This window comes from Neophocaena asiaeorientalis, unplaced genomic scaffold (genome assembly GCF_003031525.2).
Source record: "Neophocaena asiaeorientalis asiaeorientalis breed wild unplaced genomic scaffold, Neophocaena_asiaeorientalis_V1.1 scaffold515, whole genome shotgun sequence".
NCBI lineage: Eukaryota > Metazoa > Chordata > Mammalia > Artiodactyla > Phocoenidae > Neophocaena > Neophocaena asiaeorientalis.
The window spans coordinates 2,480,426-2,492,449 of NW_020175829.1; the positions used below are offsets into that span (position 1 = coordinate 2,480,426).

At 43.1% G+C, this 12,024-nt stretch overlaps 1 protein-coding gene across 1 annotated transcript in view; it reads left to right on the top strand.

The window, feature by feature from the left end:
- Window positions 1-12,024, top strand: part of ANKDD1B (ankyrin repeat and death domain containing 1B) — a 54,286-nt gene that overhangs the window by 25,769 nt on the left and 16,493 nt on the right. Inside the window, 2 exon segments of the mRNA XM_024732801.1 lie at window positions 1,648-1,764; window positions 7,024-7,122. Coding sequence (XP_024588569.1) covers window positions 1,648-1,764; window positions 7,024-7,122 — 216 coding nt within the window.

Genomic DNA, 12,024 nt, shown 5'->3' on the forward strand with positions numbered 1-12,024 from the left:
TCCCTACATGCATGAGGGCAGAGCCCTGGAGGGCTGATCTATACACACTTTTTTTTTGGCCGTTGATTATTTTAGCACTTTTCCTTCCTTTCTCTTTAAGTTGTCGGAGAATCATGAGCTGCTATCTCAAGTTAACAGTGACCATTATCTTTTTTTTTTTTTTACATCTTTATTGGAGTATAATTGCTTTACAATGGTGTGTCAGTTTCTCTTTATAACAAAGTGAATCAGTTACACATATACATATGTCCCCATAACTCTTCCCTCTTGTGTCTCCCTCCCTCCCACCCTCCCTATCCCACGCCTCTAGGTGGTCACAAAGCACTGAGCTGATCTCCCTGTGCTATGCGGCTGCTTCCCACTAGCTAGCTACCTTATGTTTGGTACTGTATATATGTCCACGCCTCTCTCGCGCTTTGTCACAGCTTACCCTTCCCCCTCCCCGTATCCTCAAGTCCATTCTCTAGTAGGTCTGTGTCTTTATTCCTGTCTTACCCCTAGGTTCTTCATGCCATCTTTTTTCTTAAATTCCATATATATGTGTTAGCATACGGTATTTGTCTTTCTCTTTCTGACTTACTTCACTCTGTATGACAGACTCCATTATCTTTTTATTATCTTGCATTAGCAGGAGATCAGATAACAGTCTAGATTCAGGAACCTTCTGATAAAGAGTCTTGTATCTTGCTTTTCACATTTCAAACATCTTGCTAAGCTTTTAGTTAATAACATATCAAGCCAATCTGTGAATGTTTTCTTTAGTCGAAGAAAAAACTTCTGCTATTTTGCCACCCCAACTTCTTTTCCTGCTTTTAAATATCTCAGGTTAGAAAATTGAGTTTTTTATGGGTATTTCATTGTTCTCGATGACATTTTGGCTGTTGAAAATGCAGTCTCCCTTTGCAATGTGAAAAGTTGGAGAAATGGCCATAATCAGAAGATTCTGCACTTGAACCTTCCTCCCCAACAAATCACACCTAAACATCCCTCTTAAGCTATATTCTCTGGATAATTCTTAATTTCTCCATCCCGTTTCATATTGACCTATTCTCAAGAGTTTTCCCATTGATTCTTGGTGAATGTGAGAGGTAAATGTATGAGCAAGCAAGGAGAGCCTAAAGAGAAGCAGTTGACACATGTCCTGTCTGAATGAGTCACGTAAATATTAAACCCTGGACAATTTCTGCTTGAAACACTTTTATCAGTAAGGCAAGGCTTACTGAGCAATACGCAGGTGACTCAGATGGGGTCTGGCACAAAATCAGCTTCTCAATAAATAGTCGAGTGAAAGAACTATTCAATAAATGCAGAAAGTTGGTAAAATTGTTACATTTGAAAGGGAATCTCATTGTCTGATTGTGGGATGGCATCTCCCCCGGTGCTTGGGAAGACCGTTTCCAAACAGTACTTCTCTACCCCCATAAAAATGATTCTGTGCTGATGCGGAGTTCCCACAGTTTGGGGCAACAACTCAGAAATGGATCTGGTTTGAAGTGAGAGGGATTGTTACCACCCTCCCCTAGGAAGGCCCCAGAATGCTGTGACCAGAATCACCACCTTGGCCTCCTCGCCATCCCCTCCCCTCAAGCTGCTGCCCACTTTGTTGGTTGCCTTGCCGGCTCAGTAAGTGTATAAGGAACACTGAAGTTCATGATTGACTTTCAAAAAGGAAGAAAACCATTTCTTTTGGCGGCAGAGCGGGGCCACATTGAAATGATAGAAAAACTTATCTTCCTTAATCTGCATACTTCAGAAAAGGACAAGGTGAAATGGACTTTTATTTCTTTGCTGAGTACCAGAGAAAGGGGAGTGACAGTTGAGGTGTAGATTTGGTGATGGCATTTTGGTGAGCAGTAGAGTTGTTCAGTTGTTACTACAGTCGGAGAGAATCATCGAATATCCAGGTGAAATCAACCCACTTTTTCAGTGGACCGTCCAGATTGCCAATTTTGCTCCATAAATGTCTGTGAAATCAGTGGACTACATGGAATTTTCTACCGTCAACTCCAGTTGCTCTTTTCTTCCACTGAGGTCTGCGGGAGGCTCAGCCCCACCTGACCAGGGAGGGAAACACTGGGAGGGCATCCATGTCTGTGTGCATATCTTTGATACTTTCCTTAGGAGAAATTCCTAGATGTGAAATTGTGGGTCAAAGAGTTCTGCACATTTTAAAACTACCTCCCAGAAATCTTTCACCAGTTTGCCTTCTCAAGGTTATATAAAATTACTTTTATTGTCCCACTCTTGCTAGCAAATTAGCAGCAAAGGTAGAGCAAGGAACATGGATGGATTTTTTCCCTTCTCGTTCAAACAGCTATTTATTTTCATTTAACACTTTGAAAGTATGAATTTCACTTAAAACTGTGGAAAACATGGCCACTACTCTATCCACAGCTTTAACGGGCTAAAGTAACTCATGGAGGTTCATTTGTTAAACCATTCACTTATTCACCAAAAAAAAAAAAAAAAAATTTTAATATGTGCTCTATGCTAGGTAGAGTATGTTTTCTTATTCTAGAAGCCTACAGGGCAAGAAGAGCATACAAAAAATAATATATCGGGCTAAATGCGGTAATAGATGTATATACAGTGTGCTGTGGGAGCACAAAGGAAAATCTGTTTCAGAAATATCACAGGCTTCACAGAGATGGTATGTTATGTGGGTCTGAGCATTTGAATGGACAGTGGTACGAGGAGATTGGAGGAGAGCACAAGGGTAGAGTATTTCAGACAGAGGGAGGAGCCCGTTTGTAAAGGAACCAAGGCATGAAAGAGAATGGTGTGTCCTGGGAATGACAAGTTCAGGGTGGCAGAAATTGAGGATGGGTGGGCTGGGAAAGGTGGATGCCAAGTGGGCCAAGGCAGAGAGACCATGAAAGGCTGTGCTCACCAGGAGAGGTGATTCTGACCTATTGGCAGCAGAGACCTTGGAAGGTTTTAAGCAGCAAACAAGGGATGGGATCCATCCTGGGTGTAGGCGGGTAACTGTCACCATGGTTTGAAGGGGGTATTGGTTCCTGGAGAGGCAGGAGGTGGGGAGTCCCTGTCAGGTGACTGCAGAAGTGGCTGAAGCAAGAGCTACAGAAAGCCTCTCAACGAGGCTGTCACTGGCAGCAAGCAGGATGAGGGGTTAGGAGGAGACAGAGGCCACAGGATTTGTTACCAGGGGATACGGAGAGGGCAGACTTTCTGGCCCCTAGCTGTCTGGCTTGGACTTCCAGGAGGGTGGGGTGCCCATCCCTGAGCTATGGGGTACAGGGGGGGAGGGGGTGATGCATGGTGAGTAGTAAGGGTTTCAGAGGGTTCACTCTGAGGCACCGGAGTGGGGAGGGGGTATATTCAGGTGGAGGGCGGCAGGGAGTTAGAAACTGGGCCTGGGGTTCTTGTAAACCCCTTGTGAGTCATCTGCTCTGGGTGGTCACTTTTTAACCTCTGGCTCAATGCCTTTGAGGCTGGCTGTTTGGAGACTCACGTGAGTGGAGTCCTCTTGGACTTCATAGTTTAATATTCTGACGAATTCTAACTTGGCAGCTCTCCTGAGAGCTACTTTAAGAAGTAATATAATCATTTACTTTAAGACACCATTGATTGTAAGGCACGTCATTATTTCATGTAACACTAAGAAAAAATAATGCTGCCAATTAAACTGTGACACAAAAAACTGTCTTGTCATTTAGAATATTTTATATTACTGAGTTTTTAGGCTTTTATCTTAGATTTTTAAAAATCATATACATACAAAGGATGAAATAAGCAAGGGAGCTTGGTTAAGTATTCCTATACTTCATACATTGAGTCGAATTCTTCTAAATCACTTTCTTACTCAGAGTCTTGATGTCCTTGCTTTTCCAGACAAAATATTGTCTTTTGTGCCTTCAAAGACGTTTGTGATGCAGTGTTTCTTCAAAAGGTGCCCTGCTATAGATTCTGAGATTTTCTTCTAAGCCACTGACACCCATTCTGATTTAATGCAAATCACAAGCCATGACAGCTATATCATGTCTGCTGCCCGGTTGACTGAGATTGTGAGGTGCATCCTGATCTCAGATATGTTAACATGAGAAACAGGATGTGACTTAGAGTTGGTGGTGTATGGTCATAAAAATAGCAACTGTGGGCAACAAAATGAAAACTGAAGGCTGTGAAAGTGGACGTGTGTGATGCCTGGGAAAAGTCAGTATTCCCCTTGGACCAGAGAAGCATAATCAGCCTGGTCACATGCATCCCTGGACTGGGATTAAAAGCAGGGCTCTGACTGCCTGGGTCTGATCCTGGCTCCATCACCCCAGCTAGATGATTTGGGGCACGTTACTTGACCCCTCTCAGCCTTAGCTTCCTCATCTGTCAAATAGCCTCATAAGGCCTTAGTGAGGTTTCAAATGAAAGGCTGTGTCACACACTTAGTTCAAGGAATGGTGCCTGGCACATGGTAAGTGTGCAACAAGTGGTATCTGGTGTTATCACCGGTGTTATCTGGGTGCAGTAAGTGGGATCTTGGTTATCATCGGTATCAGTGGTACATATTGTTATTATCCTCCTTTTTCTCTCTTCCAGTTCCTAGGAGAATGTAAGCCAGGCTTTCAGCTGAGGATCATGGACAAAAGTAGAGCCTTGATTTGTTTATTTTTATGTGTGTGGCCATCTGACGGAGTGATGATCAGGTTGAACTAGTTTAACTTAAAGAAGATCCTAGGAATTTGGTCTTCTTGAATAAGAGTTATGAATGTGAGAAACTCAAAAAGAACATGATTCACCTAGGATACATCTTAGCCATGATTGGCCTTCACAAGTCAATATAGAGATCCAGTCCTATAGTCATAGGATTTAATTTAAAGTCTTAGTTGTGCTTGCCCTGTTTTGCTTTAATACTTTACCACTGGAATGTGTGCACTTGGATTTCATCTACCTTTTAGTTATTTTCGCGTTGGGGTACATTGAGGAAAAGTCATAAAGTCCAACAAACTGTAATTGTAGATTGTGATGGGTTTTATTTGCACAAAGTGAAGTATCTAGTGATAATATTAGCCTTTTGGATGAAGCCCATAATGTACATACAGTCTTGGGCTGCTGCTGTTTCCTGACATAGGCTGTTGCCTGACCAGTTGGACTAGGCTCATGGGACTAGGCTCTAGAGCAGTGGTCTCCAAACATTCTGGGTAGCAAACTCATACCAGTAAAGAAACTTTGAGCATGCATCTAATCACATGTACATTTATAATTAAATTAATATATTATAAAACATATGCCAGAAATATAAATTTTAAAGATTGAGATAAAAATAAACATAAATAGCAATTTTCATATTTTTCTCTACACTGAAAGGATTATCTTGTAAATATCTGATGTATTTTCCTTCCAGTTTTCTTTGTGTTCCTATGCATGTATATTTCTAGTGCCTGCCCAAAATTCATTTAACTGTTCTTTAGCTCTTGGACATTTAGGTGTTTATCTTTTTTTTTTTTTTTAATAAATTTATTTATTTATTTTTGGCTGTGTTGGGTCTTTGTTTCTGTGCGAGGGCTTTCTCTAGTTGCGGCGAGTGGGGGCCACTCTTCATCGCGGTGCATGGGCCTCTCACTACCTCGGCCTCTCGTTGCGGAGCACAGGCTCCAGACGCGCAGGCTCAGTAGTTGTGGCTCACGGGCTCAGTTGCTCCGCGGCATGTGGGATCTTCCCAGACCAGGGCTCGAACCCGTGTCCCCTGCATTGGCAGGCAGACTCTCAACCACTGTGCCACCAGGGAAGCCCCTGACATTTAGGTTTTGTTCACTTTTTCTTTACTATTAAAGTAATGCTGTCATGAACCTCTTTGTATACAAACTTTAGTCTGTATTCCTCATTATTTCCTTTGGGTATATTCTTAGAGGTAGGATAGCTGGGTCAAAGATATAAATGTTTATTAGGCTCTTGATATATTAAAGACATGAATTCTTTTCTTCACAATTTTTGCAAATATTTTTCCACTGGGGTTTGCCTTTTGGCATCTCTTTTCCTGGAAAAGGAGAAGGCAGATTATGAAAAGAAATTCCTCTCTAACAGATGGCTGTCCCAGGCTCTCAGGGGAAGCTGCTGGGATACAGTTTTTCCATCTCGGTGGGATAGGAACATTGGTTCCATGCTCTTTTGTCCCTGTTAACATGATTGTTTGTACCTAATTATCTACAAGTAAAATTGTCTGAACTTATCCTAGCTGTTAGGCAGAATAATGTCCAAGGTGGAGAATGGTTAGGACATGGGGAAGGAATTCTGCATTTCTTCCCAATATTTTTAGGAAAGAATCTGCATGAGGAGGGGGAAGTATCCAAGTAGCTATTGTGTGAGACCAGTTCCTTCTTATCTATGTTGTGGCCTAAGCTAAACTCACTTTGTCCTACTAGTGTTTATCGTAATGAGTTTCAGGAACCTTAATTACTAAGGTAGGGTATTACATTTTTTTAAATGACATGCAATATTTTAAATCAGTTTTAAAGGTTAAAACTGTACTTTGTACAAATGTGCTTCTATTTTTGTATTTCATACTGCATTTTAGTTCCTCATTTCCATGATTATCTTTCTTAACAAGCTGTTACCTTCTTGTAGACAGGGTCTGGATTCTAGTTGTCTTCCCAATCCCAGTGCCTTCTACTGTCTGACAAACAGCAGGTGTCTAATAACTGTTTGTTAGATTAATAAAGATCGAGAGTATGAATGATGGAGGGAAGGTGAGAAAAGGAGGCAGCATAACAGAGTAGTTAAGAATGCAGGCTTTGGAGCCAAAGAGCTAGACTTGCATCCTAGCTTTGCCACTTTTCAACTGAGGCTTAGTTTCCTTATGTGTAAAGTGGGGATAATAACCCTGACCTCGTTGTGCAGTTGAACTGTGCCAAAGCATATAGTCTTGGCAGTATAAGTTGGCACATAGATGCTCAATAAATGCTATCTATTAAGAGTAATGCACAAGAGATAGAGAAAGCATGCTGTTTCTCAAGTAATTTCATTCCATGCCAAGGGGCAATTCATTTTAACTTTTTTTCCGTTTGTTAGAATGGCAAAACACCATTCTTCTTAGCTGTTGAAGGAGGTCATGAAGAATGCAGCAAAGTGCTACTGGCATCAGGAAGTGAAATCAACATTCCAAGTAAAGTATGTGCTCCATGTCTACTTACTCACACAGGGAGGGAGACTCAGAATGTTCTTTGGGTAATCTGGCCCTGCACTGACCCATTCACTGGGCTTTTGTAGAATTAATACAGTTGTCCCTCGTATCCGCGGGGGACTGGTTCTAAGACCTGCCTAGGGGTACCAAAATCTATGGATGCTCCAGTTCCTTATGTAAAATGGTATAGTACAGTCCTTATCCGTGGTTACCCATCCAACTGTGGGGGGCAGGGGGATTTGGAAGGCCTATTGTATTAATAATTTGCTTACTTTGTGGTAAGAATTAATGACTTACCTCTGACATTCCCCTATTAACGTTTCCTCAAAAACAATACCATTCTTCCTATTTATTTGGGGAATAATTTATTTGGAGAATAATTGAAAATAGGGCAAAAGTAGCAGATAGTTGTTGCTTCTCAAATAGGCACTTTTATTCTACTTTGTTTTCTTCCTAGAAACAAGTAGTACCTGGCTTATACACAGTAGGTGCTGAAAAAGAAAATTGTATGGTCATTCTGGAGCCTGAAGAAGACAGGATGATGCCTTCTTCTAGGTACAAAATACAAAATACTTTGGTGCTGAGATCCTTTGACACTGATCTTCATTTATTTTTAAATTTTTTTTATTTAAAAATTTTTTTGGCCGCACTGAGCAGCTTGTGGGATCTTAGCTCCCTGACCAGGGATGGAACCGAGGCCCATGGCAGTGAAAGCACCGAGCCCTAACCACTGGACTGCCAGGGAAGTCCCTCACTATATAAAATTATATATACATAGACAAGATTGCAAGGGAGAGTGGAATATGTAGGGTGAGGTGATTCCCACTGACGTTGCAAGGTTTTTTATGCGATAAATGAGCCCAGAGTTAAGAATTCACGGGGCCCAGGAAACATTCAGAATATGGAGAGTGGTGCTGTTTTTCTGTCATGCCCAGGTGCCCCTCTGCCCCCAGTCTGCAGCCTCCCTGGAAAGGCCTCCCTTATTAGCAAGATCCTCCTGGAATCACTCCTTTTGGCTCGCCTCGCTGCTCTGTGCCTCCCTCCCTAATGTACTTAATTCTTTGGCACTCTGAAGGTTTTGCTTTGTAATGGCTTTCACATGCTCGCATTCTCCCCACCCTGCCAGGACTGTAGGCTCCACGTCGTCCATATCCTTATGGCCTTGGCCTCATCCAGACAGCCTGGAAATTGTTCTAAGTCAGTTTTACATCTTTTACATTATCTTGGGTTTTCCCCGGAGTTCATTAGCACACTTCCTGGATCAACAGCCTCAGCACCCCCGCCCACCCACTCCCCCCCCCCACCCCTGCTGCTGTCCACACCTGTCTCCGCCCAGTCCAGTAAAGGCCCCAGGGGAAACAAGCAGCAGGAAGCAGGAAGCCAGAAGCAAGGATACACACCAGGATTGTGTGAGGCTCATTTTGCTTTCACATCTGTAGGTGATTACTGTGTTTGATCTTGGAAATGCTTCACCCGCTGACATTAGTTAGTCTTGTTCTCCAGGAGCTTGCTTTGCACCCACCCAGCTAAGGGGAGGGGGTAAAGGTCGAGTCATTTCTGAGGAGGGTAGTGGGGAGAGATTGTGGATTTAGCTGCCTATGGAGACCGCCTCCATTGGGACTGGGTGGAGAGGCTGCCTAGCTACCCTGGGTCCAGTGAAGACTTTCTGTAGACCTTAAGAATTCCATATTTCTGGAGGCCCTATCCTCACATCTTATCAAATAACTTTAAATGCCCCCGCATTCCACATTAAATATCTTTTCTTTTGCTGTAAATTATTTTTTAAAGGCTTTTTTATTTGTGCATTTAGAATCATTTGGATACGATAAACTACCTTAATTTATGATTGACTCTGATTTCTTAGAACTCTGTGCAGACCTGAGAATTCGAGGGAGGTGAAAAAATTTAACCTACAAATTGTTTACAGTGTAATGAATACCTTATGAAGATTACATTTAGCAATCAACGAAGTATGAACATGTCAATTAAATATTCAGTTTTGTGCTTTTCTTTTGGTATCTTGGGACCAACTTTTTTTTTAATAAAGAATGGCATGACTTTTAAAAAAAAATTATTTTATTTATTTTTGGCCGCGTTGGGTCTTCGTTGCTGCGCGCGGGCTTTCTCTAGCTGCCGCGAGCCGGGGCTGCTCTTCATTGTGGTGCACGGGCTTCTCATTGCGGTGGCTTCTCCTGTTGCAGAGCACGGGCTCTAGGCGCGTGGGCTTCAGTAGTTGTGGTGCACGGGCTCAGTAGTTGTGGCTCGCGGGCTCTTGAGCGCAGCAGGTTCAGTAGTAGTGGCGCACGGGCTTAGTTGCTCCCTGGCATGTGGGATCTTCCCAGACCAGGGCTCGAACCCGTGTCCCCTGCGTTGGCAGGCGGATTCTTACCCACTGCGCCAGCAGGGAATTCCAACCTTTTTTTTTAAGATTTCAAATATTTCTTTAGCTCTTAAAATGTCTGTAGGCCCTACACACTGTGCCTGTTGTGCCTCATGGAGAAAATGCCACAGACTCCTATAGCTCTTCCCACTATGGGGTTCCTGGCTTTGGGCTCTTCACAAGCCTGTTTCTGCATCAGATCTTTCCATTGGGGGGACACTTCCTACCATTCTGGTCTCAGTCTAGACGTCACCCTATCCAAGAAGCTTTTCTTGATCACTCACTGGAAAGAAACCATCCATTCATGCTGTTTTACTTCTCATTGTAGCATTCTCATTGTCACTAGCTGATGTTATTCTTCTAATAATGTCTAGAACCTAATAAATGGGTTCTAAATCTACTGATCTACTGTCCACCCCTACTGAACGTAACGTCAGAGATCTTGTCGGTTTAGTCATAGCCCCTGCGGTCTAACATGGGGGCTGACACGTAATAAGTGCTCAATAATTTTTTGTGGAATGAATAAGATGATACTTGTGATTATTGTACACATTTACTAGCTCATTTATTTTCCAAGTGTTGCTTTGGTTTGAGAGAAAGAGGTAGATGGTGTGGCAGGCAGAATAATGGCCCCCAAAGATGTCCACATTATGACCCTTGGAACCTGTGAGTATGTGAGGTTACATGACAAAGGGGAATTAAGGTTGCTTTGCAGATGGAATTAAGGTTGCTCATCATCTGACCTTACAATGAGATTATCCAGGTGAGCCTAATGTAATCACCAGGGTCCTTTAAAAAGGAAGAAGGAGGCCGGCAGGGAGGTCAGAGGGATGCAACGTGAGAAGGACTCAGCACACCACTGCTGACTTTGAAGGTGGAGGAAGGGGGCTGCAAGCCAAGGAATGTGGGTGGTTGCTACAAACTGAAAAAGGTAAAGAAATGGATTCTCCTGAAAGCCTCCAGAAAGGCCTTTATTTTCACCCAGTGAGACTCATTTTAGACTTCTGACCTCCAGAGCTGTAAGATAATACATTTGTATTGTTTAAGGCACTAAGTTTGTGGTAATTTGTTATTAGCAGCAATAGAAAACTAATAATATAGGTGGTTATGTCATTTTTACAGAGGAAGACATAGAGGCCCATGCTTGAGAGGCCATTTATTCAAGGTCATATAGGCATTTAGTATCAGCTCAAGCTAGACTCCAGTTGGTCAAAGCGTGTATCATTCCTGTGAGTATTTATACCACTTATCTATTACTTCATAACAAACCAACCCAGAGCACAGTGGCTTAGAACAATGCACTGTTATCTTCCCTGGCTCTGAGGGTTGACTGAGCTCAGCTGGGAGATTCTTACATTGGGTCAGGTATGTGGTTGCAGTCAGTTTTGGCCAGGGCTTCAGTCGTTTGCAGACTTACCTGAGGAGGATGTCCACAGTGGCTCACTCACATGCCTGGCAGTTGAGGTTGGCTGTCAGCTGGGCCTCTTGACAAGAGCACCAACGTGCGGCATCTGCATTGCCTTCTCATAGCATGGCAGCTGGCTTCCATGATGTAGGGAGCAGAAGCTGCCAGGCCAGTTAAGGGTCACACCTGGAACGAGCACACTGTCACCTCTGCCATATTCTGTTGGCCAAAGCAGTGACAGGGTCTACCCAGATTCAAGGGGATGAAGAAATAAACCCCACTCCTTGGTGGGGAGTGGCAGGGTCACATTGCAGAAGAGCAGATTGGATGGGACATACTTATGCAGCCATTTTAGGAAAACATACTAACCTACAGCCTCCTTACTCTGAGGACCTGAAAATACTTTGCAGCAATCCTGCAATTACAGGACACCCCCTCCCTGGGATACCAAAATCCGAGGATGCTCAAGTCCCTTAAATAAAATGCATAGTACTAGCATGTAAGCTATGCACAGCCTCCCATGTACTTTATTTAAAAAATTTTTTTTACTTATTATTTTTGGCTTCATTGCTGGGCGCGGGCTATCTCTAGTTGCGGCGAGCGGGGGCTACTCTTTGTTGTGGTTCGCAGGCCTCTCATTGCAGTGGCTTCTCTTGTTGTGGAGCATGGGCTCTAGGTGTGCGGGCTTCAGTAGTTGTGGCTCACGGGCTCAGTAGTTGTGGCTTTCAGGCTCTAGAGCTCAGGCTCAGTAGTTTTGGTGCACGAGCTTAGTTGCTCCGCGGCATGTGGGATCTTCCCGGACCAGGGCTCGAACCTGTGCCCCTGCACTGGCAGGTGGATTCTTAACCCCTGAGCTACCAGGGAAGTCCCCTCCCATGTACTTTACATATCTCTAGGTTACTTATAATACGTAATACAATGTAAATTCTATGTAAATAATTGTAAATAGAATGTAAATGTTATGTAAATAGTTGCCAGCACATGAGCGAATTCAAGTTTTGCTTTTTGGAACTTTCTGGAATGTTTTTTGTTTTGAATATTTTTGATGCATAGTTGGTTGAATTTGCAGTTGCAGAACCCGTGAATTTGGGGGACCAACTGTAA